At 64.8% G+C, this 27,379-nt stretch overlaps 4 protein-coding genes across 7 annotated transcripts in view; 2 read left to right on the top strand and 2 right to left on the bottom strand.

The window, feature by feature from the left end:
* Positions 1-64: 64 nt before the first annotated feature.
* On the top strand, positions 65-4,389 carry SMPD1 (sphingomyelin phosphodiesterase 1). Its single transcript, XM_062625266.1, has 6 exons — positions 65-308; positions 1,642-2,405; positions 2,839-3,010; positions 3,102-3,178; positions 3,275-3,420; positions 3,730-4,389. The coding sequence occupies exons 1-6, from the start codon at positions 108-110 to the stop codon at positions 4,137-4,139; spliced, it is 1,770 nt and encodes a 589-aa protein (XP_062481250.1). The 5' UTR covers positions 65-107; the 3' UTR covers positions 4,140-4,389.
* A 2,325-nt stretch (positions 4,390-6,714) lies between these two features.
* TRIM3 (tripartite motif containing 3) lies at positions 6,715-17,296 on the bottom strand. Its single transcript, XM_062625282.1, has 12 exons — positions 17,159-17,296; positions 16,219-16,389; positions 13,042-13,279; positions 12,473-12,624; positions 11,675-11,855; positions 10,280-11,006; positions 9,500-9,603; positions 9,257-9,424; positions 9,008-9,176; positions 8,438-8,508; positions 7,970-8,110; positions 6,715-7,379 (listed from the first exon to the last, which is right to left on the bottom strand). The coding sequence occupies exons 2-12, from the start codon at positions 16,347-16,349 to the stop codon at positions 7,227-7,229; spliced, it is 2,235 nt and encodes a 744-aa protein (XP_062481266.1). The 5' UTR covers positions 16,350-16,389; positions 17,159-17,296; the 3' UTR covers positions 6,715-7,226.
* A 2,733-nt stretch (positions 17,297-20,029) lies between these two features.
* On the bottom strand, positions 20,030-21,942 carry TIMM10B (translocase of inner mitochondrial membrane 10B). Of its 2 annotated transcripts, XM_062625302.1 has the most exons (4): positions 21,799-21,942; positions 20,949-21,044; positions 20,388-20,570; positions 20,030-20,259 (listed from the first exon to the last, which is right to left on the bottom strand). In XM_062625302.1, exons 1-3 carry the CDS (start codon positions 21,838-21,840, stop codon positions 20,391-20,393), a joined length of 318 nt encoding a protein of 105 aa, XP_062481286.1. In that variant the 5' UTR covers positions 21,841-21,942; the 3' UTR covers positions 20,030-20,259; positions 20,388-20,390. The 2 variants fall into 2 exon arrangements, with proteins under 2 accessions (XP_062481286.1, XP_062481285.1); XM_062625301.1 differs by having other exon boundaries at positions 20,030-20,570.
* Positions 21,878-27,379, top strand: part of ARFIP2 (ADP ribosylation factor interacting protein 2) — a 6,316-nt gene continuing 814 nt past the window's right edge. Inside the window, exons 1-8 of one of the 3 annotated variants that reach the window (XM_062625283.1) lie at positions 21,878-21,966; positions 23,131-23,238; positions 23,328-23,436; positions 24,566-24,661; positions 25,031-25,146; positions 25,915-26,136; positions 26,451-26,608; positions 26,689-26,863. In XM_062625283.1, coding sequence (XP_062481267.1) covers positions 23,140-23,238; positions 23,328-23,436; positions 24,566-24,661; positions 25,031-25,146; positions 25,915-26,136; positions 26,451-26,608; positions 26,689-26,863 — 975 coding nt within the window. In that variant the 5' untranslated portion in view covers positions 21,878-21,966; positions 23,131-23,139. Of the gene's footprint in view, positions 21,967-23,130; positions 23,239-23,327; positions 23,437-24,565; positions 24,662-25,030; positions 25,147-25,914; positions 26,137-26,450; positions 26,609-26,688; positions 26,864-27,379 lie in introns of those variants that run through there. The other 2 variants (XM_062625284.1, XM_062625285.1) reach the window with 2 other exon arrangements.

The following is a 27,379-nucleotide window of genomic DNA, read 5'->3' as shown; positions in this document are numbered from 1 at the left end:
CAGGGGCACGGCAGCTCCCGCCACGCCCCCGAGTCCCCGCCCTCTGTCAGCGGAAGCCCCGCCCCCTATCACCGGAGCGCCCCCGCCGGCGGCGTCGTCCCTGGGCCATGGCGGCCCCGGCGCGGCCCCGGCCGCGGTCCTGGTCGTTGGTCGCGGCGCTGTCGCTGTCGCTGTCGCTGCTGTCGCTGTCGCCAGTGTCGGCGGGGCCTCAGGACCCGCTGCTGGCCGTGGCGCCGCGCTGGGGCTGGCGGAACGTGTCGTGCCCCGTCTGCCGGGCGCTGTTCGGGGCGCTGGACGTGGCGCTGCAGGTGGGGATGGGGACGGGACGGGTCGAGAACGGGGACGGGAACAGAAACGGGAACCAGAACGGGAACGGGACAGGAGAACTGGAACCGGGACACCGGGTCAAGGGCACCGGCACCGGGACAAGGGGACGGTTGTGGGGCCACCCGGTCCGAGACGGGGCCAACAGGGGCGGCACCGGGACGGGGACCGGGTCAGGAACGGGGCGGGGACACTGGGACTGGGGACACTGGGACCAGGGACACTGGGACCAGGGACACCTGAATGGGGACAGGGACGGGGGCACAAGCTGGGGACGGGGGCACCGTGTCTGGTGTCAGCGACAGGGACTGGGACGGGGGCACCGGAAGCGGGACGGGGACAGGGGCGGGGACGGGGCGGGCGGGGTGGGACGGGACCGAAATAGGGACACGGACGGGGCGGGGGCACCAGGACGGGGGCAGCGGGACCGAGAAGGGGACGAGGGCGGGGACAAGGATGGGAACAGGACAGGGACAGAGCGGAGCTCCGGGACCCGCAGGGGATGGGGACACGGACAAGGGCGGGGACAGACGGACGGGATGGGGCGGGATTGGAGCGGGAGGCGGGACCTCGTGACGGGGCCGGGACGCTGACTTGTGACAGGCACGGGACAGGGACTGGAACAGGGGCGGGATCAGGGACGGGACAGGGACAGAGGGGATGGGGACAGGGGCAGGGAGGGGGCACCGACAGTGGGGACACTGGTATAGGGACAGAGACCGGGACGGAGCAGGGGCACAAGGACCGGGACAGGGACAGTGGCACTGGAATCGGGACAGGGACAGACATGATGGGGAGGGGATGGATCAGGAGTAAGGACAGGGCTGGAGCACATCATGGATTGTGACAGGCACAGGACCGGGGTGGGCACGGGAATGGGATGGGGACGGGGACGGGGATGAGGACAGTTCCACACAGAGAGACAGTGCCAGGTCAGGCACAGGCTCCTTCCCCAGAACGGGAAGTGGGAACAGAGGGATTGGGGTCCCCCAGCACTGGGATTTCAAGCCAAGGGGCTCATGGTGGCCACTGCTGTGTTGGGTGATGGTATCCCTTGGGTGGTGACATTCATTGCGTGATGACATCCATTGGGTGATGGCATCCCCCTGGTGATGACATCCATTGGGTGATGACACCCATTGAGTGATGACATCCACTGGGTGATGACACCCACTGGGTGATGGCACCCATTGGGTGATGGCATCCATTGGGTGATGGCATCCTCCTGGTGATGACATCCATTGGGTGATGGCATCCACTGGGTGATGGCATCCATTGGATGATGGCAGCCTGGTGACAGGTCCCGTGTCCCCGCAGCTGGAGCCCACGGTGTCGCGCGTGGGGCGCGTGGCGTCGCGGCTGTGCCAGGACCTGCGGCTGGCGCGCGCCGAGGTTTGCCGCGAGGCCGTGCAGCTCTTCCAGCGGGACGTGGTGTCGGCCTGGGCGCGCTCGGTGCTGCGGCCGGCCGAGGCCTGCGGGCTGCTGCTGGGGCCCCGCTGCGGCCACTGGGACATCCTGGGCGACTGGAACGTGTCCCTCCCGGACACCCCGAAGCCGCCGGTGCGGCCGCCGGAGCCGCCGGCGCCGGGCGCTCCCAGTGCGCGCATCCTGTTCCTCACGGACCTGCACTGGGACCGGCTCTACGCGCCCGGCAGCGCCGCCGCCTGCCCCGACCCGCTCTGCTGCCGCGGCGCCGCGCGTCCCGGGGCCCCCAGCGCCGGCTTCTGGGGGGAGTACGGGAAGTGCGACCTTCCGCTGCACACCATCGAGCTGCTGCTGGAGCAGCTCCCCGCCGCCGCGCCCGTGGCCGCCGTCTACTGGACCGGGGACATCCCGGCGCACGACGTGTGGCAGCAGAGCCGGCGGGACCAGCTGCGCGCCCTCAGCACCGTCACCGCGGCGCTGCGGCGGCGCCTCGGCACCGTGCCCGTGTTCCCGGCCGTGGGCAACCACGAGGCGACGCCGGTGAACGCCTTCCCCCCGCCGTACGTCCGGGGCAACCAGTCGGCAGCGTGGCTCTACGATGCCATGGCCCGGGAATGGCAGCAGTGGCTGAGCCCTGACGCGCTCCAGACCCTGCGGTGGGACACGGGATGGGATGGGAGGGAGATGGGGATGGGGGGGGTGAGATGAGGGCACAACAGGGGACCTGGGATGGGGGAGTCCAGGCGGGGAGGGACCGGGAGACATGGGGCTGGGGGAGTTAAGCCTGTTCGTGCAGGGGTGAGTCCTGATCTTAGGAGGGCTGAGGGTCCTCGGCTGGGGGAGATTGTGGAGTTCAGTAGGGAGGCTCTGGGGTGGGAGGGCACAGAGTAGCTTCCATACTGAGAGGGGCAAAGGGGGTCTCAGGCTAACAGGGTCTTGGGGGGCTCAGGCTGGGCACAGAGGGGTCACTGTGGATCAGGGGGGTCACTGTAAGGCAGGAGGGTCTCTGTGGGGCGGGGGAATCTCTGTGGATCGGGGGGTCCCTGTGGGGCAGGAGGGGTCCCTGCTCACGCCCCGCTGTCCCCCCAGGGCCGGGGGGTTCTACACGGCCCAGGTCTGGCCGGGGCTGCGCCTGGTGTCCCTCAACATGAACTTCTGCTCCCAGGCCAACTTCTGGCTTCTCATCAACGCCACCGACCCCGCGGGGCAGCTCCAGTGGCTCGTGGGAGTCCTGGCAGCCGCTGAGCATGCAGGGGACAAGGTTGGGATGAGGATGGGCACGGGGGGGGGGTGGGGGTGTCCCTGCCCCCAGCGGGTCCCGGCACCCCCCGGCTCCCCTCTCCTCACCGTAGGTGCACATCATCGGGCACATCCCCCCGGGCCATTGCCTGCGGAGCTGGAGCTGGAACTACTACCGCATCGTCAGCAGGTGGGCGCAGGGGACCCTGCCGGGAATCAGGGGTGCTGTGCCAGGGGGCCGGGCACTGCTGTGGGGTCCCTGTGTGTCACACATGTCTTGGTGCAGGTTCGAGGGCACTATCGCAGGGCAGTTCTTTGGCCACACACACGTGGATGAGTTCGAGATGTTCTACGACGACGAGACACTGACTCGGCCCGTGTCCATTGCCTTCATAGCCCCGAGTGTCACCACCTACATCAACCTCAACCCCGGTGGGTGCTGAACCCTCAACACACCCCCATGGTGCCACCGTGTGATCATGGACATGCCTTGACATGAACCGTGACCCTGACTGTTATGATGGCCGTTGGCCATGATCATTACCTTGATTATAGCCATGACCTTGACCACAGCCATCGGCCATGACCATTGCCATTACCTTTGCTATGACCATTACCTTGACAATGTCCATTACCTTGACCATCATGCCCATTGGACATGACCTTGAGCATGATCATTACCTTGACCGTGCCCACTGCACTTGACCCTGACCATGCCAATGCCGATGTCTGTGCCCACAGGCTACCGCGTGTACGTGGTGGATGGCTCCTACCCAGGCAGCTCCCACGCGGTGCTGGACCACGAGACCTTCATCCTGAACCTGACAGAGGCTAACACACAGGGAGCCGTGCCGCACTGGCAGCTGCTGTACCGCGCACGTGAGACCTACGGGCTGCCCAGCGCCTTCCCGGCCGACTGGGACCGGCTGCTCCGGCGCTTCCAGGATGATGAGCAGCTCTTCCAGCGCTTCTGGTTCCTGCTGCACAAGGGCCACCCGCCACGGGCGCCGTGTGGGGCTGGCTGCAAGGCAGCGCTGCTCTGCGCCCTGCGCTCCGGCCGCTCTGATGATCCCGGCCTGTGCCGGCCCCTGCGCCCCACACTGCCCTTCGCACGCATCCAGCAGCTCTGGCGGCAGCGGCGGCTCTGCTGAGCACCAGGATGTGGGACACAGGACATGGGGCTCTGCTGAGTGCTGGGACATGGGGTGTGGGGTGCGGGCCATGGGATACAGGACACAGAACATGGGGCTCTGCTGAGCACCGGCATTCAGACATGGGATGCAGGATGTGGGATGCAAGACACGGGACATGGGGCTCTGCTGAGTGCTGGGACTGGGCACCAGGGCGGCAACATGGGACACCTCATTGCCATGTGCCATCAATAAAGGTGTGACAGACCCAGCACCTCCTCATCAGCATCCACCTCATCCCCATCTTCATCCTCCTCCTTGTCATCATCATCCACCTCCTCCTCTGCATCCCACATCACTCCTCAAGTTTATCCTCATTGTCCTCATCCCCACCTGGCCACAGGACCTCCCATTCCCCTCCCAGTGCCACCGGTACCGGTACCAGTACGGTGCAGAAGTGACGCCGGTACGGGCACAGGGAAGGATTGTTCCACCCAGCACAGCACAGGATGGAGCAGGATGGGACAGCGCAGTGTGGTGTGGCACAGGACAGCACAGCGGGTGTGAGGTGCAGCAGTGCAGCATGGCGTGGGACAGAATGACACAGACTGGCACAGAATGGCACAGCATCCTACAGCATGACGTGGTGTGTGTGGCACAGGGCAGCAGGGAGTGCGCTGGAGCAGTGCAGTACGGCACAGCCCCACATGGCACTGACAGGGATGGTGTGGCACTGATGGGCCAGAGGAGCATGGGGCATTGCGACAGGGCACAGATGGGACAGCACAGCACAGCACCAGGGCACAGCAGAGCACAGCACAGCACATGTAGCAGCAGCACAGGGCAGCCCCGCACAGCCCCGCCGCACAGCCCGGTACAGCCGGGTACAGCCCCGCACAGCTCGGTACAGCCCCGCACAGCCCGGTACAGCCCCGCACAGCCCGGTACAGCCCGGTACAGCCCCGCCGCACAGCCCGGTACAGCCCCGCACAGCCCGGTACAGCCCGGTACAGCCCCGCACAGCCCGGTACAGCCCCGCCGCACAGCCCGGTACAGCCCCGCACAGCTCGGTACAGCCCCGCACAGCCCGGTACAGCCCCGCACAGCCCGGTACAGCCCGGTCGGTACAGCCCCAGCCCCGCCGCACAGCCCGGTACAGCCCCGCACAGCCCGGTACAGCCCCGCACAGCCCGGTACAGCCCCGCCGCACAGCCCGGTACAGCCCCGCCGCACAGCCCGGTACAGCCCCGCCGCACAGCCCGGTACAGCCCTGCACAGCCCGGTACAGCCCCGCCGCACAGCCCGGTACAGCCCCGCACAGCCCGGTACAGCCCCGCCGCACAGCCCGGTACAGCCCTGCACAGCCCGGTACAGCCCGGTACAGCCCCCCACAGCCCGGTACAGCCCCGCACAGCCCGGTACAGCCCGGTACAGCCCCGCACAGCTCGGTACAGCCCCGCACAGCCCGGTACAGCCCGGTACAGCCCGGTACAGCCCCGCACAGCTCGGTACAGCCCCGCACAGCCCCGCACAGCCCGGTACAGCCCCGCACAGCCCAGTACAGCTCCGCACAGCCCAGCCTGGCACAGCAGAGCCCGGCACAGCCCGGCTGGGGTCGCTGTGTGTCGGGGCCGGGCTCCCCCCGCCGTGCTGCCGGTGCAGCCCCGATGTTCGGTTGTCGCTCAGCAGCGCTCACCTAACCGGGGTTGTGCGGTGCCTCCCGCTCTGCAGCGAGGGCGGCACCAGGAGCCAGAGCAGCCGGGACCTGGACAGGGACAGGGACCGGGACCGGGACGGGGACAAGGACGGGAACCGGGACAGGGGCAGGGATAGGGACGGGGACAGGCGCAGGGGCAGGCAGGGACAGGGATGGGGACCGGACCCCACCCAGCCAAAGGCCGCTCTGCACCGCATCCCGTCACTGGGACACAACCAGGGCTCACCGGAGGGGCCGGGCTGGGCCAGGGCCACTCAGGGGTGTGGGGCTGTGGATTGGGCACGGCGGCAGGAGTGGGTCCATCCCCCAGAGCTCCAGTTTCTCCATACACTGGTCCCAGACCCACGTCACTGATGTCACATTGTGACCACCACCATCTCCATCATCCTCATCATCGCCACCATCTCCACCATCCTCATCATCGCCACCATCTCCATCATCTTTGTCATCGCCGCAATCTCCATCCACTGCTCCATTCACTGAACTGCTCGGCTTAGTCCACACATGTGGGGACACACAGCACAGACCATCCCAGTGCAGCAGCCCAGGGCAGCCCAGTACAGCCCTGTGCAGCTCAGTACAGCCCACTGCAGCCCTGTGTGCCCCACTGCAGCCCAGTACAGCCCTGTGCAGTCCAGTGCAGCCCAGTACAGCCCTATGTAGTCCAGTACAGCCCTATGTAGCCCAGTACAGTCTTGTGCAGCTCAGTACAGTCCAGTGCAGCCCAGAGGTCCTTATGTGGTCACCCTAGTACAGGGCCCCCACCCCCAACTTCACTCCAGTGACACCCAGTGAAGGTGGAGACCCCTCTGCACTGCTCCACACAGACCCCCCCCGAGCCCCACATCCCTCCCGCCATGGGGCTGGCACTGCTGGGGGTACTTCCAGAATACTTTATTTTGTACATAGAGTTTGTCAGCGTGCGGCCGCCCCACAGAGCCCCATAGAGACCCACAGAGCCCCATAGAGACCCACTGAGTCCCACCAAGCCCCGTAGAGCCCCACCGACCCCATAGAGCCCCACATGGACCCACCAGGCCCCACTCGGCCCCATAGGGCTTCACCAAGCCCCACCAGGACCCACAGAACCCCACCGTGGGGCAGCAGGCACGTGCGGTCGCCCCACATCTGGGGCTCAAGCCACGGGGGGCAGCTCCCATGGGGCAACCCACAGCCGCCCCTCAGCCCCCAGCAGCGGCTCCCTCAGCCCCCCCCCAGGTCCCCCAGTTGTGGGGCTGTGGCCCTGCCATGGGGCAGGAGGAGAGGCACGACCATGGACCCCAGATAAAGTGCACATGAAGGCCGGGGTGGCATCTGTGGGGCAGCCCCAGCCCGTGCCATGGGGCAGCCCCAGCCTGTGCTATGGGGTGGCCCCAGCCTGTGCTGCGGTGCTACTGCAGGTAGCGATAGGCCTTGAAGCAATGGTTGCCCGAGTCTGCCACCACGACGTGGCCATCGGAGGTGAGGGCCAGGCCCTGCGGCCCATATAGAGGATCCGCTGCTGTGTTGATGTAGGACAGGAAGGAGCCCGAGGAGTCAAACACCTGCGGGGACAGGGACAGGCTCCAGTGCCCCCAGTGTCCCCACAGCCCAGGACAACCCTATCTCCATGGGCTCCCCTGCCATGGGGTCCTGGACCGCGTCCCTGCTGCGATGAGCCCACTCTGGGGCCACAAACCCCACTCCTGCATGGGCTGAAGGATGGGATGAGTGCAGGGATGAGGCTGGGATGGAGGTGATGGGATGAGGACAGGGATGAGGCTGGGATGGAGGTGATGGGATGAGGGCAGGGATGAGGCTGGGATGGAGGTGATGGGATGAGGACAGGGATGAGGCTGGGATGGAGGTGATGGGATGAGGACAGGGATGAGGCTGGGATGGAGGTGATGGGATGAGGGATGGGATGAGGGGCAGGGATGAGGCTGGGATGGAGGTGATGGGATGAGGGCTGGGATGAGGCTGGGATGGAGGTGATGGGATGAGGGCAGGGATGAGGCTGGGATGGAGGTGATGGGATGAGGGCAGGGATGAGGCTGGGATGGAGGTGATGGGATGAGGACAGGGATGAGGCTGGGATGGGGGTGATGGGATGAGGGCAGGGATGTGGGTGAGTACGGGGCCAGAGGGTCAGTACCTGGATGCGGCTGTTGCCCCAGTCAGCCACGATGATGTTGCCGTTGGCATCCACGGCCACCCCGGTGGGGGCGTTGAACTGGCCATTGCCCTCCCCGTGAGAGCCGAACTTGAACAGGAACTCGCCGTCTGCGCTGTAAACCTGGAGGGGGGTCACTGCCCAGCACCAGCACCGCACATGGGACACAGGACACGGGACACGGCACTGGCACCGGCACACGGGACATGGGATGCAGGATGTGCGACACAGGATAGGGGACACAGGACACAGCACATGGGACACGGGGACATGGTACGTGGCACATGGTACATGGCACACCGTGCAGAGAACACACCACACGTGATGTGGCACACGGGATGCAGAACATGGCATGCGGCACATGGCATGCAAGACGTGGGACATAGGACACAGGACACAGGATATGGCACACAGGACATGGCACATGGCATACCGGACACCATTACTCACCTTCACAGAGTGGTTGTGGAAGTCGGTCACCACAATCTCATTCTTGTTGTTGACGGCCACAAAGTGGGGCCCTAGGAGGGACAGGGAGAGTGAGTGAGTACCACGGGCAGCCAAGGGTGGCTGGGGGGGACACAGCAAGACCCAGAGACTCAACAGAGCCCAAACCTGAGCCAGGAACTCAAAACAGCCCAAACCCAGAACCATGAACAGAACCTAAACCATGAATCCAAATTGCAAATCCCAGTCTAGAATCTGACCCTAAGACCTGAACCACAACTGGAACCCAGTCCAGAGCCACCAAGAGCCTGAGCCCAGAAACTGAATCCAGAGCTCAGAACTTGAACTTGGACCCTGAGCCCAGCTGCAGCCCCTGCCCCTGCCCTGGGGCTGTCTGGGGCTGCCCAGGGCACACACTGAGGGGCACAAAGTGATGAACGCACGGTAATGGGCATGTGATGATGGGCACATGGTGATGGGCACGTGGTGATAGGCACGTGGTGATGGACACATGGGGATGGACATGCATTGAGGAGCATGTGGTGAGGAGCACAGCAGGGCTGTGGCTCGTACCTGCGAACTGCCGCTCGGCTGTGCCACGGCTGCCGAACTTGGTGACCAGTTTGCCGTTGGACTGGAAGATGAAGACGCAGCAGGCCTTGTTGTCCACCACGATGATGTGCCCGTTGCGATCCACCGCAACGCCCTTGGGGCCCATCAGCCGCCCAGCACCCAGCTTGGTCTGGGATGGGAACAGGGCCAGGAGTCAGGGTCGGTGTGGAGCTGTGTCCCCCCTGCTGCTGTGTGCCCCCCTCACCTCACCTTGAACTTGCCCTCGGGGGAGAAGATGCTGACCCAGCGGTTGTCGTAGTCGGCGATGATGATGTCCCCGTTCATGTCGACAGTGACACCGGTGGGGCGCTGGAGCTGTCCAGGGGAGCGGCCCCGCACCCCAAAGCGCAGCCGGAACTGACCCTCGTTGGAAAACACCTTTCAGGGGTCACCAGGGGGAGGGTTAAATGGGTCAGGGACACATGGAGGGGCCGGGGCCGTAGCGGGACCCACCTGCACACACTGGTTATTGCTGTCGGCCACCACGATGCGGCCGCTGGAGGAAGTGGAGATGCCCTGGAGGTTGGTGAACTCGCCCTTCTCCCGGCCTCGGCTTCCTGCAGGTGGGGGGAGCCACAGGGGTCAATGGGGGTCAATGGACATCAATAGGCTCAAGGGGGTTCAAGGAAGATCAAGGGGAGTCAAGGGGGTTGAGGGGAATTGATGGGGGCAGTGGGCATCAACAGGTGTCAAGAAGGGTCAAGAGGAGTCAATAGAGATCAGGAGAGGTCAATAGGATCAATAGGGTTCAATGGGCATCAACTGAGGTAAACGGAGGTCAAGGAAGGTTAATGGGAGTCAATGGGGTCATGGGGCTTAATGGGAGGTCTATGGGAGGTCAAGGGTGGTCAGGAGGGGTCAATGGGTCATCAATGGGGGCCAACAGAGATCAAGAGAGGTCAGTGGGTGTCAGTGGGCATCAACGGAAGTCAATAGAGGTCAAGGAGGGTCAAGGGAGGTCAAGGAGGGTCAGTGGGGGTCAACAGAGATCAAGAGAGGTCAATGGGTATCAATAGGGGACAACGGCATCAGTGGGTGTCAGTGGGGGTCAATGGCTATTAACAGCTGTCAATAGTTGTCAGTGGGGGTCAATGGGAGGTCAATGGGGGTCAACAGGTGTCCGGGGGGGTCAAAGGCAGTCAGTGGTGCTCAACGTCAGTCAGCGTTGTTCAGTGGGTGCCAACGTCAGTCACTGTTGGTCAGTGTCAGTCATGGGGCCCCGTTGGCGCTCACCCACACGGAAGATGAGCTCGTCCTCAATGGGGTTCTCCTTCTTCTTGCCGGTGCTGTACATGCTGGAAGGCCTGCGCACAGCCTTCTGCCGGATGTGCCCCCCGCTGCTGGGAGACTTCACACGGCGCTTGACGTCGTCGGGAGAGGGCGGCACGTCGGAGGCTTTGACAGCGCGGGCGCGGAAGGGGCTGCCGCGGATGGGCTGCCCGTAGAGCAGGATGGAGAGCAGGAAGTCGCCCTCGGCGCGTGGTGTGTACAGCAGCTCGTAGGTGCCGTTCTTGTTGTCCTGCACCTCGGCCTCGGCCGCGGCGCCGTCTGGTGCAGTCACCTGGAAGCGGAGCCGGGCGCTGCCACTGCGCACCAGCTCGCCGTCCTTGTCCTTGGTGGTGACGCTGAGTGAGGCGGGCTGCCCCACCACGGCATGCCGCAGCCCCTCGCCCGTGGCCACCGTGTGGTGCGCGGTGGCGCTGGTGGTGACCAGCACGCCCAGGTTGAGGATGGACTTGCGCAGCCCGTCCGTCTCCACCAGGTAGTCGAGCTGCGCGTTCTGCTGCGGGTGCTCGGGGAAGTCGCGCGCCGCCAGGTCCCGCAGCCGCTCGCTCATCTGCTTCTGCACCAGCAGCACCTCGGGGGCCGTGCCGTGGCGCAGCGCCTGCTCCGTGAACGCGCAGCTGCTCAGGATGCTCTCCTGGCCCTGCCGCAGCGCCTCCAGCTGCGCCTGCAGCACCTGCGGGCACCAGCGCGTCACCACAGGGCAGGGGAGTGGGGACATGGGGACAGGGGGATTTGGGGACAGGGGGATATAGGGACATGGGGATATAGGGACATGGGGATATGGGGATATAGGGACATGGGGATATGGGGCCACGGGGACATAGGGATTTGGGATGTGGGGGCTTGGGGATATGGGGCCATGGGGACATGGGGATATGGGATGTGGGGGCTTGGGGATATGGGACATGGGGGCTTGGGGATATGGGACATGGGGCTTGGGGATATGGAGGCATGGGTATGGGGACATGGGGGACAGCAGTGCAGGGGTATGGTAACATGGGGGCTTGGCAGCACAGGGGGACAGTCGTGCAGAGACGTGTTACAGCAGCACAGCAACGGGGGGCCATTTGGCACAGGTGGCATGGGAACGTGCAGCATGACAGCATGGCAGTGCAGGGGCACAGGGGCACAGCGGCTTGGCAACATGCAGGCTTGGCCGTGTGGGAACACAGTGGCATGGAGACAGGCAGCACCCCAATGCAGCACCCCCCATGCAGCTCCCCAGCGCCCCCACTGCACCCCACCCGGTGCTTGGCGCCACACACCCTCTCCAGTTGTTCAGATGCAGCCCCCATGCAGTGTGGGGCCATGCCCCCCCCGTGTCCCCCACTGCACCCGCACCCGGTGCTTGGCGCCGCACGCCGCCTCCAGGTCTCGCAGGAGCAGCCCCCTCCGCTGCCGCAGCGCCGCCTCCAGCTCCTCGAAGGTGCCGCCGATCTCGGCCGCGGCCTCGTCCCGGCGCTGCAGCAGCTGTTGGCTGATGTCCGACACCAGCGCCGCGGCCGCCGCCAGCTGCGGGAGCCTGCGGGGACGGTGTGAGCCGGGGGGGACAAACCCACCGGGACCCCAAACCCACCGGGACCCCAAACCCCAAACCCACCGGGACCCCAAACCCACCGGGACCCCAAACCCCAAACCCACAGGGACCCCAAACCCACCGGGACCCCAAACCCCAAACCCACCGGGACCCCAAACCCACCGGGACCCCAAACCCCAAACCCACCGGGACCCCAAACACACCGGGACCCCAAACCCCAAACCCACCGGGACCCCAAACACACCGGGACCCCAAACCCACCGGGACCCCAAACCCCAAACCCACCGGGACCCCAAACCCACAGGGACCCCAACCCCCAACCCCCCCCCGGGCGCCCCAAACCTACCAGCACCTCCAAGCCCCCAAGGCACCAAACTCCCGGATCTCCTGGGCCCCCCAAACCCACCTGATCCCAGACACCTCAAACCTGCCAGGACCCCAAACCCACCGGCGCTCCCAACCCCTGGACCCCTAACCCCACCTGGACCCCAAGCACACCAGCACCCACCGGCACCTCCTGACCCCCGGACCTCCTGACCCCCAAACCCACCGGGACCCCAAGATCCCCCGTACCCCCCGGCCCCCCCCGGCCCCGGCCGTGCCTGCTGCGGACGGCGTCGAGCTGTCTCTGCAGCGCCGCCTTGTGGTGCTCCACGGCGTCGCGCAGGGGCGCGGTGCCGTGCTCCCGGTGCTCGCCCTCGGTGCACTCGCGGCACACCGCGGTCTCGCACGGCTCACAATAGAACTCCATCACCTGCGGGAGGGGGAACGGGCGGTGACCCCATGAGCCCCCCACATCCCCCCTGGGCTCCGCCAGGTCCCCACAGACCAGAGCTCAGATCCCTGCAGGCCCCAGGCCCCTACAGCCCCCCCTGGACCCCTACAGCATCCACAGCCCCCGCTGACACCCCCCCAGATCCCCTACAGCCCCCATGAGCCCCCCCAATCCCTCCAGCACCCCCAGAACCCCTCAGTCCCCGTCCCCCCCCCCCAGTCCCTGCAGCTCCCCCCTCCCCCCGGCCTCTAGGGCCCCTTCTCCCCTCCTGGACCCCCAGAGCTCCCCCTTGAGCACCTACAGGCCCCCAGACCCCTCCAGTTGCCCCTGGACCCCCCCAAATCCTTGCAGTCTCCCCCTGTCCCCCAGTGCCCCCCCAGTGCCCCCCGGTGCGACCTCTCCGTGGTGGTTGGGGCAGCAGAGCGGCGGCGCGGGGCCAGTGCCCAGGGGCCCGGAGCCGGGGGCAGGGCCCGGTGCGGCGCTGTCGGGGTCCCGCTGCAGCACCTCCATCAGGTTGGTGATGAAGAAGTTGTTCTGCAGCGCGGGCACCCCTCGCTCCGGCAGGATCGAGGTCTGGCGGCACACGGGGCACGAGAGGGACAGGCTCTGAGCAGGGATGTAGTTCTGCAGGCACCTGCGCGGACAGACACACACAGGGATGTAGTTCTGCAGACAGACAGACACACAGGGATGTAGTTCTGCAGACAGACAGACACACACAGGGATGTAGTTCTGCAGACAGACACACAGGGATGTAGTTCTGCAGACAGACACACACAGGGATGTAGTTCTGCAGACAGACAGACACACAGGGATGTAGTTCTGCAGACAGACAGACACACAGGGATGTAATTCTGCAGACAGACACACAGAGATGTAGTTCTGCAGACAGACAGACACACAGGGATGTAGTTCTGCAGACAGACACACACACACGGATGTAGTTCTGCAGACAGACACACACACACGGATGTAATTCTGCAGACAGACACACACACACGGATGTAGTTCTGCAGACAGACACACAGGGATGTAGTTCTGCAGACACACACACACACACGGATGTAATTCTGCAGACAGACACACAGAGATGTAGTTCTGCAGACAGACAGACACACAGGGATGTAGTTCTGCAGACAGACAGACAGGGATGTAGTTCTGCAGACAGACAGACAGACGGGATCAGGGCCATGTGGCAGGAGCAGAGGGATGGGGCTGAAGGGACAGATGGACATGGGGATGGACGGATGGACAGGAGGATGCAGCTCTGCGATGGGGATGGACAGACAGACAGATGGGGGTCAGGATCCAAGAGATGGATGGATGGGCAGGGGTCAGGGCAAGCAGGGACAGACAGAAGGGATGGGGTGCTCGGGGCAGCAGCAGGGGATGGGGCTGGCAGCGGGATGGACAGATGGACAGGAGGGATCCCATTGTGTGTGGAGCAGGAGCAGAGGGATGGAGCCAGAGGCACAGACGGAAGGACAGACAGACAGGAGGGATGCAGCTCTGCAGGCACCTGCCAGGGACAGACGGATGGACAGCAGGGATCAGGGTGTGTGGGACAGCAACAGAGGGATGGGGGGATGGATGGATGGAGGGAGGGAGGGAGGGATGGATGGATGGATGGATGGATGGTGGACGGAGGGAGGGAGGGAGGGATGATTGAGGGAGGATGGAGGGAGGGAGGGATGGATGGATGGATGGATGGATGGATGGATGGATGGATGGATGGATGGATGGATGGAGAGAGGGATGGATGGAGGGAGGGATGATGGATGATGGATGGAGGGTGGAGGGAGGATGGAGGGAGGGATGGAGGGATGGATTCATGAATGGATGGATGGATGGATGGATGGATGGATGGATGGATGGATGGAGAGAGGGATAGATGGAGGGAGGGATGATGGATGATGGATGGAGGGTGGAGGGAGGGATGGAGGGATGGATGGATGGATGGATGGATGGAGACAGGGATGGATGGAGGGAGGGATGATGCATGGATGGATTGATGGAGGGATGGATGGATGGATGGATGGATGGAGAGAGGGATGCAGGAATGGAGGGAGGGAGGGATGGAGGGAGGGAGAGATGTAAGGATGAATGGAGGGATGAATGGAGGAAGGGAGGGGTGGATGGAGGAAGGGATGGATGGAGGGAGGGATGGAGGGAGGGAGGGAGGGAGGGAGGGAGGGAGGGAGGGATGGATGGATGGATGGATGGAGAGAAGAAGGGAGGGAGGGAGGGAGGGAGGGAAAATGGATGATGGAGGGATGGCCAGGGCAGGAGCAGAGGGGTGGACAGTGGCACAGGGGGGATGCAGCTCTGCAGGCACCTGGGCAGGGATAGACAGACGGATGGACAGACGGGGATCAGGGCTGTGGGGACAGTAGGCCCGGGGGGGATGTGGCACACCAGGGTGCGGACAGACAGTGGGGCAGGGGGGCAGGGGGACAGGAGAGGAGGGCTGGGGGGGCCAGGCTGGGCTTGGGGGGGTTGGGGTGTGTGAGTGTCTCTGGATCATTGCACTGAGCCTGCAACAGGGACAGGACCCTCAACACCCCCCCAGCACTGGGGGGCTGCCACAGGGCTCAGGGGGTTCAGGGACAGGCCCCCATGTGAGCAGGGCCCCACATTAGTGGAGCACAGGGGGGTTCAGACCTGCCTCTCACTGGGGAGGCTCTGGGGGTGCAGTGCAGTGTGTGCAGTGAGAGCCCAGTGCCTGAAGCGGCTGCAGGAAAGCTGGAGAGGGGCTTGGGACAAGGGCCTGTAGGGCCAGGCCAAGGGGAATGGCTTTAACCTGCCCGAGGGGAGACTGAGCTGAGCTCTTAGGCAGAAGCTCTTCCCTGGGAGGGTGCTGAGGCGCTGGCACAGGGTGCCCAGAGAAGCTGTGGCTGCCCCATCACTGGCAGTGCTCAAGGGCAGGTTGGACACAGGGGCTTGGAGCAAGCTGCTCCAGTGGAAGGGGTCCCTGCCCATGGCAGGGGTTGAGAATGGAGGAGCTTTAAGGTCCCTTCCAACACAAACCAGTCTGGGATTCTGAGATTCTATGCAGTGCAGTGGGGCACAGTGGGGCACAGTGGGTGCAGTGGGTGCAATGAAGTGGGGCACAGTGGATGCAGTGCAGTGGGGTGCAGTGGTACAGTGAAGTGGGGTACAGCAGGTGCAGTGGGGCACAGCAGGTGCAGTGGGGCACAGCAGCCCCAGCTCATTTCCTGCAGGAAGGACACACAGAGAACGCTGCGGGGATGCAGTGCAGTGCCATGTGGATGCAGTGAGGTGCAGTGGGTACAGCAGGGATGCGGTGCAGGTGCAGTGGTATTCAGTGGGGGTGCAGTGGGTCACAGAAGGGTGCAGTGCAGGTGCAATGTGGGGCCCAGGGGTGCAGGAGCCCAGCTCCCCCCTGCAGGAGCTGGGGGGGGGGGAACAGGACCAGGAGCAGCTGAAGGCATGAGAGGGGAGATGCAGTTTTTTGGGCCCAGGGGAAGCAGGGGGGAGCACAGGGTCACAGTGGGGTGCAGTGGGGCTGTAGGGCGGTTGCCGTGGGGCGCAGTGGGGCACGGGGGGGCTCACCTCTCGCAGAAGGTGTGCAGGCAGGGCAGCACCTTGGGGTTGCGGTACCGGTCCAGGCAGATGCTGCACACCAGGAACTGTTGGTCGATTTGCCGCACCACGGGGCTGGCGCCGGCCTCGCGTGTGGCCATGGCGGCGGTGGCGGCCCCACGGCGGCCCCACGGCGTCAGCCTGCAGGGACGGGCAGTGGGCACCCCACAACACCCCACAGCACCCAGCCCCACACTGGTGCCACTCACCCCCTGGCCCACATCCTCTGGGAGGGCTCCCCCTTAGCCCCTCCATGCCCACAGCCCCAGAGCCAGCCCCACACCAGCCTAGCCCAGCCCCACATGTCCCCATGGCCCCCAGCTCTGCCCTGCACAATGCATTGGGGTGAGCAGCATCCTTATCCCTGCCTGCCCCATGGCGCCTGCTGCAGGCCCCATGGCACCCACCCCGCAGCCCCATGGACCTACTACCTCACCCATGGTATCCACCCCCTTGTCCTACAGCACCCACCCACTTGCCTACCCTATGGCACCCCTTGTCTGCCCCACGGCGCACACCCCCCTGCCCCATGGCACCGCTCCCTTCTCCTACAGCACCCGCTGCCTGCCCCACAGCATCCCCTGCCTGCCCCACAGCACCCACCCCTTTACCCTACAGCCCCCACTGCCTGCCCCATGGCACACATCCTACCCTATAGCACCCTACCCCTCCCCTGCCAGCCCCACACCCCCCACCCCTACACACACACCCCCAGACCCACACCAGCCCCACTGCGGCCGCTCCGTGATTCAGGCCCGGACCCAGCCCCGCCCCGGCCGCCATTATGGGACCGGCTCTGAGGTGCTGGGGGGGGGGCGGGGGGGGCACACAGACACACACACAGCGCCCCATATCTCCCCATAGCGCCCCACAGCCCGTGCCCATCGCCAGCCCCACAGCGGACACTCACCCCACACGCAGCCCCCAGCGCGCTGCGGCCCCCGGCGCATCCCGAGCGCGGCAGGGATGGGCAGGGGAGGCCGGGACGTACCATGGAGGAGCTGGAGGGGGAACACTCGCTTTGTCCCCTCACTTAGTACACGGGATCTCCCTCCCCGTGACCCACAGCTTGGGGGAGAGACGCGTCGCTTTGCGACGCGTCTCTCCCCCAAGCTGTGGGTCACGGGGAGAGGGAGATCCCGTTGAAAGTGTGGGGCGAGAAGCGCGCAACCCCCCCCTTGCACACAAATGGTCGCGCCCAGTGCCTCCGCAGCCCCACCGCATCCCGCGGTACCCGCCCGTCGCCACGGCAACAGCATCCCCCAAAAGATGGGATGCGGGGAGAGGGATGGAGACGGGATGGGAGCGATGGGGACGGGAGGAGATGGTGGGGGGTGAAAGCGGGAGGAGAAGGGGAGGTACGGTGGAATATGGGGTCATGGCTGCAATGGGGGGATATAGGGAGCCAGTGGGGTCCCAATGTGTGACACCCCCCCCCCCAGTGTGTGACCCCACAGTGTGGGGGTCCCGCTCTGCTCCTGCACATCCAGCGATGTTGTGGGGCACAGGACTCCTGGAATCCTGAATCCGGGCAAGAGGGGGACTCAGGGCCCATCTACTCCAGCCTTTCCCAGCGAGCATGGCCCAGCCCCATGCAGCCCATCCGTAGTGTCCAATGCTGTGGAATCACCCCTTCCCTCCAGCCCTCCAGGCCCTTCCTCACACGCTGCCATCCTGGGGTCATCTGGGCATTCCTGGTTATGAGACCTTCCCCTTGTCCTCATTGGATCCATCAGATCCCATTACCCTGCTCTACCCAGGTCACCCCCTTCCTGAGCGCAGCCCCTCAGGTTGTTGCCACCCCCAGTTTCAGTCTCTCCTTTGAATGTCACACACTTGATCCCAACATCCAGATGATGCTGATGGAGCAGGGCCAGAGAAGAGCAATGGAGCTGGTGCAGGGCCTGGAGCCCAAGTGTGATGGGGAAGGGCTGAGGGACCTGGGGGGCTCAGTGGGGAGAAGGCTCAGGGGGGACCGGATCGCTCCCTACAAGTGCCTGACAGGAGGATGGAGCCAGGAGGGGCTGGGCTCTGCTCCCAAGGAACAAGGGACAAGATGGGACAAGAGGAAACGGCCTCAAGCTGCACCAGGGCAGGTTTAGATGGAGCTGAGGAACAATTCCTGCCCCAGAGGGTGCTCAGGCATTGGAAGAGGCTGCCCAGGGCAGGGCTGCAGGCACCGGCCCTGCAAGGGTTCACACCCCATGGAGAGGAGGCCTCAGTGCCATGGGGCAGTGGTGGCCTTGGCAGTGCTGGGGAGGGGTTGCACTGGATAACCTTGAAGCTCTTTCCCACCCGCTGGTTCAATGGCTACACAGGGAATCAGTGGGGAGCCTCCCAGTGCCCCAAGAGGAACGTTGGCTCCTGCACACACCAATGGACCATGAACCAGCACCTGATGGAAAAGTGCCTGCTAGCACCGGTAGCACCAGGAGCAGCAGCTTCCCTTGAAATCATAGATCATGGAATGGTTTGGGTTGGAAAGGAGCTTAAAGCTCCTCCAGTCCCAGCCCCTTACCATGGGCAGGGACCCCTTCCACTGGAGCAGCTTGCTCCAAGCCCCTGTGTCCAACCTGGCCTTGAACACTGCCAGGGATGGGGCAGCCACAGCTTCTCTGGGCACCCTGTGCCAGCGCCTCAGCACCCTCACAGGAAAGAATTTCCTCCTTATCTCCAACCTGAACTTCCCCTGTTTCAGTTTGAACCCATCACCCCTTGTCCTGTCACTACAGTCCCTAATGAAGAGTCCCTCTCCAGCATCCCTATAGGCCCCCTTCAGATACTGGAAGGCTGCTCTGAGGTTTCCACACAGCTTCTCTTCTCCAGGCTGAACAGCCCCAGCTTTCTCAGCCTGTCTCCAAATGGGAGGTTCTCCAGTCCCTGATCATCCTCGTGGCCCTCCTCTGGACTTGTTCCAACAGTTCCATGTCCTTTTTATGTTGAGGACACCAGAACTGCACACAATGCTCCAGGTGAGGTCCCACGAGAGCAGAGCAGAGAGGCAGGATCACCTCCTTCGACCTGCTGGTCACGCTCCTTTTGATGCAGCCCAGGGTACGGTTGGTTTCTGGGCTGCAAGCACACACTGAAGCTGGCTCATGTTCATTTTCTCATCGACCAACACCCCCAAGTCCTTCTCCTTGGGCTGCTCTGAATCTCTTCTCTGCCCAACCTGTAGCTGTGCCTGGGATTGCTCCGACCCACGTGTAGGACCTTGCACTTGGCATGGTTAAACCTCATGAGGTTGGCATCAGCCCACCTCTCAAGTGTGTCCAGGTCCCTCTGGATGGCATTCCTTCCCTCCAGCGTATCGACCGAACCACACAGCTTGGTGTCATCAGCAAAAACGTTGAACGACTTTGGGTCCAACACCAATTCCTGAGGGACACCACTTCCCTTCCCTTCCTCTCCCCTCCTGCTCCCAGGGCACGCAGGGCTCCTGCAGCTCCTCCATCCCACCGCTGGTGGCTGTACCCCGAGGCAGCGCCAGCTCCAGGACCCACAGCACAGGGACTCCTCCTGCAGCACCCCCAGCAGAGCCCCCCTGGGGCTGCAGTGGGACAGAGCCGGGTGCTGACAGGCCAGGCCAGGCCAGGCTGTTCAGCAGCTGCAGCGCCCGTGACACCGGGGGTGGCTGCACCCAGGGACCATCCCCTACCGCCGGCTCCCCACGGGCTGCTCCTGTGCTGGGGCTGGAGCAGAGCTGGGAAGCAGGGCCAGGAAGCAGCAGCGGGGCCGGGAAGCAGCAGCAGGGCCCTGTTGACACATCAGCAGCAGGACATTGGGGATGAGACTCTTTATTAGCACGAGGAAAACACTCCTGAGAATCCAAGGCCCGGGGCTGGAGCCAGAGCCCAGCGCGGAGCCACCAGCACCAAGTCTGGGTGGGAATCCCCCACTGGAGGCACCGGCGCTGCCGTCCCCTTCCCGCTGCCACTGGACACTCCTGGCAGCTGCTGAGAGATTCCTGATCCCGATGGAGGCTCCTGATAATGATGGAGGCTCCCAATCCTGATGGAGGCTGCAGAGCCGCATGGCCAGGTCCGGAGCAGCATGAGCTCCCGCTCAGTGTGGGCAGGCTCAGCCCAGTGCCAGGCCTGGATCCATCCCAGTGCTGGATCCATCCTGGGGCCACCCACCTGCTACGTGCCCGTTCTGGGAGCCGCTGGGGGGTCGGGGGGGGCTGCAGGAAGTGCCGGGTCTTGGGATGCTGAATCGGCCGCGCGGCGCTGCAGGATGCCCGGCATCAGCGCCACGTAGGAGCGCATGAGGCGGTGGTTGGAGTGTACCAGCTTGGAGGCACAGCTGTCGAGGCAGGATTCCTGCAGGATGGTGACCCAGGATCAGCAGGTTGAGGAACAAGAGGGGAACCAGAGCCAGGGGATCCGGGAATCAAGAACCAAGGGATCAGGGATGGAGGAACAGGGGACCAGGGCATCCAGGACCGGGGTATCCAGCATCAAGGACCAAGGGCTCAGGACCAGGGGACCATGGGAACGAGGATCAGGGGATGAAGGATCAGGGACCTGGGACCAGAGGATGAAGACAGAGGGAATGAAGGAGCAGGGGAACACGGATCAGGAGCAGGGCCTCGAGGACCGGGGTAAAGGAATGAGGGGACGGGGAACGAGGGGATCCGGGACACAGGACCGGGAACAGGGCCCGGGCACCGCGCCCGGGGATCCCGGGTCCCGCCGCACCTCGCGCCCGGTGAGCAGCCGGTAGTTGAGGTTACAGACACAGCGCCGGAAGCAGAGCTCGGTCATGCGGTTGTACACCAGCAGGAAGTCCCGCAGCTGCAACAACCGGCCCCGGCACGGAGACATCACCCACCGCGGCACCGGGACATCACCACCCCCCCGGTACCGGGACATCACCACCCCCCCGGTAAGGCACCGGGACATCACCACCCCCCCGGTACCGGCACCGGGACATCACCACCCCCCCCGGTACCGGCAACGGGACATCACCACCCCCCCGGTAAGGCACCGGGACATCACCACCCCCCCGGTACCGGCAACGGGACATCACCACCCCCCCGGTAGCGGGACATCACCCCCCCCCCGGTAAGGCACCGGGACATCACCACCCCCGGTAAGGCACCGGGACATCACCACCCCCGGTAAGGCACCAGGACATCACCCCCCGGTAAGGCACCGGGACATCACCACCCCCCGGTACCGGGACATCACCACCCCCGGTACCGGCACCGGGACATCACCACCCCCCGGTACTGGGACATCACCACCCCCGGTAAGGCACCGGGACATCACCACCCCCCGGTACCGGCACCGGGACATCACCACCCCCGGTAAGGCACCGGGACATCACCCCCCGGTAAGGCACCGGGACATCACCACCCCCCCGGTACCGGGACATCACCACCCCCGGTAAGGCACCGGGACATCACCACCCCCCCGGTAAGGCAACGGGACATCACCACCCCCGGTACCGGCACCGGGACATCACCACCCCCGGTAAGGCACCGGGACATCACCCCTGCGGCCCCGCACCACCCCCAGCACCCCGCCGCCCCGCTGCCCCCCTCACGCTGCGCAGCTGCTGCCGCTGCTCCTCCGCCACCGCCTCCATGGCCCGCTCCCAGCCCCGCTTCCGCCCGGCGTCACCTCCGGCCCGGCTCCCGGCGGCCTCCGCCGCCCGTGACGCAACGTCCGGCGTGTCCCGGCGAGCGGAGCGGCGGCGGCCGCGGCCGAGAAGGTGTGGGGGGAACCGGGCACGGGGGCAGGAGGGGCACGGGCACCGGTACCGCAGCCCGGCGCCGCAGCGGTGCCTGCGGGGGGGAAGCGCCGGGCCCCGCTTCCATCCGGGGCAGGAACGGGCCGCTGGGGATCCGGCCGCGGAGCGCGGCCTGAGCAGGGCGGTGCGGCGGGGCCGGCAGCGGGGGGCACCTGCAGCGCAGAGCGATGGGGCCGGCAGCGGGGGGGGCAGCGGCGGCCGCCTCGGAGCGATGGGGCCGCCCCGCGGTGTCCCTCGGCCGTGCCCCCGGCCCAGCGGGTACCGGAGCGGGCGGGGCGGCCCTGCGGGAGCTCTGGAATGCGGCCGGACCGGTCCGGGCACTGCGCGGCCCCGCTGCCCCCCCCGGAGCCCGGCTGCGGACGTGGCTCTGGGCTTAGATCGGCCGGGCCCGGCGCCAGCCCTGACCCGGGACAGCTCCATCGCCGGCGGCAGCGCGGGGCGGGGGGGGCCCGGACTTGGAGCGCTCCGGGAGGGGCGGCTCCGGAGGCTGCAGCCGGGACCCCGGGTCCTGGAGGTGCTGGAGCGAGGCCAGAGGAGGGCACGGAGCTGCTGCGAGGGCTGGAGCAGCTCTGCCCTGGAGCCAGGCTGAGAGAGCTGGGCTGGGGCAGCCTGGAGAAGAGAAGGCTCCTGAAGGGGAGACCTGAGAGCAGCTCCAGTGCCTGAAGGGGCTGCAGGAAAGCTGGAGAGGGGCTTGGGACAAGGGATGTAGGGACAGGCCAAGGTGAATGGCTTGAACCTGCCCGAGGGGAGACTGAGCTGAGCTCTTAGGCAGAAGCTCTTCCCTGGGAGGGTGCTGAGGCGCTGGCACAGGGTGCCCAGAGAAGCTGTGGCTGCCCCATCCCTGGCAGTGTTCAAGGGCAGGTTGGACACAGGGGCTTGGAGCAAGCTGCTCCAGTGTGAGGTGTCCCTGGCAGGGGTTGGAGCTGGAGGAGCTTTAAGGTCCCTTCCACTCAAACCAGGCTGTGGCTCTATCCCAAGGGACTGCAGTGCTGGGCATTGGCTGTAGAAGCCCCTGTGGGGGCTCCTTGGTGCACCAGGAGCTGCCCTGGTGGGTCCTGCCCTGCACCATGGGGAGGTTGCCTCCATCTGGACCTGCTCCTAATCTCCATCTCCGTGTCCCTGCAGGCCCTAAGAATGTCAGACGGGATCATGAGCAAAGCGGCCACCATGGAAATCCCCATCAGCAGCAACGGGGACACGGGCAGCCTGCCCGAGGACGACGGCCTGGAGCAGGTTCAGGGCTGGGATGTGCTGGGGCTTGCTGGGATTGCTGGATCCCCGGTGTGTTCCATGCTCTCCCTCACCTCCTGCCTTTGCTCCAGGACCTGCAGCAGGTGATGGTGTCAGGGCCCAACCTCAATGAGACCAGCATCGTGTCGGGCGGCTACGGGGGCACAGCCGAGGGCATCATCCCCACCAGCACCATGAAAGGTACCGAGGGGCCGGGGCTGCTGCCAGGGAGGGTGGGAAGGAGAGGTCCCATCACAGGAAGATGGGCTCGGCAGCGTGTCCCACCGCGTGGTTCTGCCTCCGTACAACCTCTCCATCCCGGGATGGCGGCTCCTGCTCCTTACTCCCTGCCGGGTCTTTGTTCTGCTGCCGGCCAGGAGCACCCTGGGCTGCAGCTGGTGGTGCTGTGGCTGGGTCCTCAGATCCTTCCTTCCGTGTTGTGGAAGGCTCGGGTGTATCCTCTCCATCCCTGGGTGGATGAGGGGCTCTGGAGCTGCACTGGTGCCTGTGATGGGACCAGAAAACTGTGATTGGCTTCTCCATGGCTCCGAGCCTCATTCTCTCCACTCTCCGCTTATTCCCTCTTCTCTTTGCTCAGGATTGGTTGTGGGTGCTCCGTAGCAAGGCTGCAGGTGTCCTGCCTGCAAGACACAGAGGCAGGAAGTTCAGGTTAAATGTAAGGAGGAAGCTCTTCCCTGTGAGGGTGCTGAGGCGCTGGCACAGGGTGCCCAGAGAAGCTGTGGCTGCCCCATCCCTGTCAGTGCTCAAGGCCAGGTTGGACACAGGGGGCTTGGAGCAAGCTGCTCCAGTGGAAGGAGTCCCTGCCTGTGTCAGGGGTTGGAACTGGAGGAGCTTTGAGGTCTCTTCCAACCCAAACCAGGCTGGGATGTGATGATATGTGCAGGCAGATGTGCCACAGCCCTGATGCTTTGCAGACCCTGCACCCTAGGTGCAGTGCCAGGTGCTGCTGTGGCTCAGTGAGTCTGTGGTGCTGCCGGGCTGTGCCATGGTCCCTGTGTGCCCTGGTCACCATCCCCATGGTCACTGTCCCTGTGTCACCGTGTGTCGTGGTCACTGTCCCTGTGTCTCCATCACTCCCGGCCCATCTGGTGCTCGTCTCACTGGGTGCAGTGACACTGCCTGGGACTCAATGCAGCCTGCAGCCATGTCTGAGTTCACGTCACACTCATTGCTGTTGCTCTCCCTGCTGCTGCCCTGTCCCCCTCCCTGCCCGCCCCTGTCCCTGCTCTGTGCCCATCCCTGCCCTCTCCCCCTCCCTGCCCATCCCCACACCGTGCTGTGCTCCCGCCTGCTGGCCACTCCGTTCCAGGCTGTCTTGTCCAGCCTCACGCAGCCCGAGGAGCATCCAGCGTGTGCCCCAGCGCGGCCGCTGCCCGCAGGATGGCCGACCCCGACCAGGCTGCAGGTACCGCGGCCGGGCGCTGCCAGGCAGTCCTGGGTGATGGTGCTGCTGTGGCTCCGGGTCCTGGTGCCGGGGCTGAGGCTGCTGCTGTGGCGCCGAGGTGCGACCTGGGCAGGGAGGAGCCCATGTGAGGCCTTCCCGTTCTGCCCCAGTGAGGATGAGGATGGGCAGGATGATGCTCGGGGGAGCACCGGGACCAGGGGGGCTGGAGCAGAGGCTGTTCCCTGCATGAAACCTCGTGACAGGGCTCAGAGGAGCAGGTCCCGTGCTCGGTCATGCTGGGAGCGGGGCTGGAGCGGGCAGGGGGTGCTGCTGCCCCACGAGGACTCTGCTTCTGGAGACCCAGTGCATGCGGAGTTGTCTCTGTCGCAGGCTCAGGGCTGCACCAGGCGCATCCCAGCCCCGCGGGTGGAGGGGAGGAGATCGTGCGCGGCATCGCTGTGGAGAAGTTTGACATTGTCAAGAAGTGGGGGATCAACACATACAAGGTGAGGGCTCTGGGAAGACGCGGCCAGGGAAGGCTGGGATGTAGCCAAGGGGATGAGGCTCCACAGGCAAAGTGCTGGTCCTGCACTTTGGACCACAGCCACCCCATGCAATGCTCCAGGCGTGCGGAAGAGTGGGTGGAAACTGCTCAGGGAAAGGACCTGGGGGTGCTGATTGATGGAGCTGAACATGAGCAGCTTGTGCCCAGGCAGCCAGGAAGGCCCCAGCATCCTGGCCTGGATCAGCACCAGTGCGGCAGCAGGGCCAGAGAAGGGCAACGGAGCTGGTGCAGGGCCTGGAGCCCAAGTGTGATGGGGAAGGGCTGAGGGAGCTGGGGGGCTCAGTCTGGAGAAGAGAAGGCTCAGGGGGGACCTGATCGCTGCCTACAAGTGCCTGACAGGAGGATGGAGCCAGGAGGGGCTGGGCTCTGCTCCCAAGGAACAAGGGAGGGGACAAGAGGATACGGCCTCAAGCTGCACCAGGGCAGGTTTAGATGGAGCTGAGGAACAATTCCTGCCCCAGAGGGTGCTCAGGCATTGGAAGAGGCTGCCCAGGGCAGGGCTGCAGGCACCGGCCCTGCAAGGGTTCACACCCCGTGGAGACGAGGCCTCAGTGCCATGGGGCAGTGGTGGCCTTGGCAGTGCTGGGGAGGGGTTGAACTGGATGATGTTGAAGCTCTTTCCCAGCCTGGTTGATTCCGTACCTCCAGGGGTGCAGGAGGTTGCACTGGGGCAGGACTTCCCCCCCGTCCAACCTTGCTCCTCCTGCAGTGCACAAAGCAGCTCATCTCGGAGCGGTTCGGCCGCGGCTCCCGCACGGTGGACCTGGAGCTGGAGACGCAGATCGAGCTGCTGCGGGAGACCAAGCGCAAGTACGAGAGTGTTCTGCAGCTGGCACGGGCCCTCACCTCCCACTTCTACAGCCTGGTGCAGACGCAGCACGCGCTGGGGGACGCCTTCGCCGACCTCAGCCAGAAGTCACCAGAGCTCCAGGTACCCGACCAGACCTCAGCCACGTTCCCTGCTCTGCATCCCCTGCACTGCATCCCCTGCGCTGCCTCCATTCCCCTGCACTGCATCCCCTGAGCCGCATCCCCCTGCACCACATCTGCTGTGCTCTCCACTGCGCTGTGAGTCCCCGTGAGCTGCGGGTCCCCATGAGCTGCAGGTCCCATGAAGCACCCTGTGTGCATGAGGATGTGGAGGACAGTGGTGTTATCCACGAGCTGTGCTCAGTTATCCATGAGCTGATTCTAGGCTCAGATCCTGGTTCGTGCCATCCCGGCCCCATGTATCCTGTCCTGCAGGAGGAGTTTGGGTATAATGCGGAGACGCAGAAGCTGCTCTGCAAGAATGGGGAGACGCTGCTGGGTGCCGTCAACTTCTTCGTCTCCAGCATCAACACACTGGTCAACAAGACCATGGAGGACACGCTCATGACGGTCAAGCAGTATGAGACAGCCAGGTAGGACGTAGCCACAGTGCTGTGAGGTGCCGTGGGGCAGCTGAGGGTCACAGCATGGCTCTGAGCCTCCCTCCGTGCAGGCTGGAGTACGACGCATACCGCACGGACCTGGAGGAGCTGAGCATGGGCCCGCGGGATGCCGGCACCTTGAGCCGCCTGGACGCAGCCCAGAGCCACTTCCAGAGCCACAAGGACAAGTACGAGAAGCTGCGGGCGGACGTGGCCATCAAGCTCAAGTTCCTGGAGGAGAACAAGGTGGGGGCCTCACCACGGCTTCGGGGGGGCCTTTGGGGGTCTGTTTTTTCTGGGCCACTTTTGGTGGAATTTTTTTTGGAGGCTGTGTTTTGGGGCTGCATTTGGGAGTCACCTTTTGGGGCTGCCTTTGAAGGGGTCTTTGGTTGGGGCTGCCGTTTGCTGCTGCCTTTTGGGGGATGGCTCTTGGGGGGCTGCCTGCTGGGGGATGGCTTTTTGAGGGTCTCCTTTTGGTAGCTGCCTTTTGGGGACAGTTTTGGGGGTCTTCTTTTAGGTTCTGTGCTTTGGAGCTGCCATTCGGGGGCTCCTTTTAGGGTCAGCTTTTTGGGGCTCCTTCTGGAATTGCCATTTGGGGGCCTTTTTGGGGCTCTTCTATTTGGGTGCAGCCACTGGGGTTCCGCCCTTTTGAGGCTTCCTCTTTTTGAGTGGCTGTTTTGGGGGGCTGCTTTGGGGGGTCACCCTTTGGGAGCTGGGCTCTCGGGTGCCACTGGCGGGTGCCTGCAGTGACCGCGGTCCCCC

This window comes from Pezoporus occidentalis, unplaced genomic scaffold (genome assembly GCF_034315485.1).
Source record: "Pezoporus occidentalis ecotype Australia unplaced genomic scaffold, CSIRO_AGI_Poc_V1 ctg279, whole genome shotgun sequence".
NCBI classification, from domain to species: domain Eukaryota; kingdom Metazoa; phylum Chordata; class Aves; order Psittaciformes; family Psittacidae; genus Pezoporus; species Pezoporus occidentalis.
Note: the sequence above shows the minus strand (reverse complement) of the source record. Positions and strands in the feature narration are given on the sequence as shown.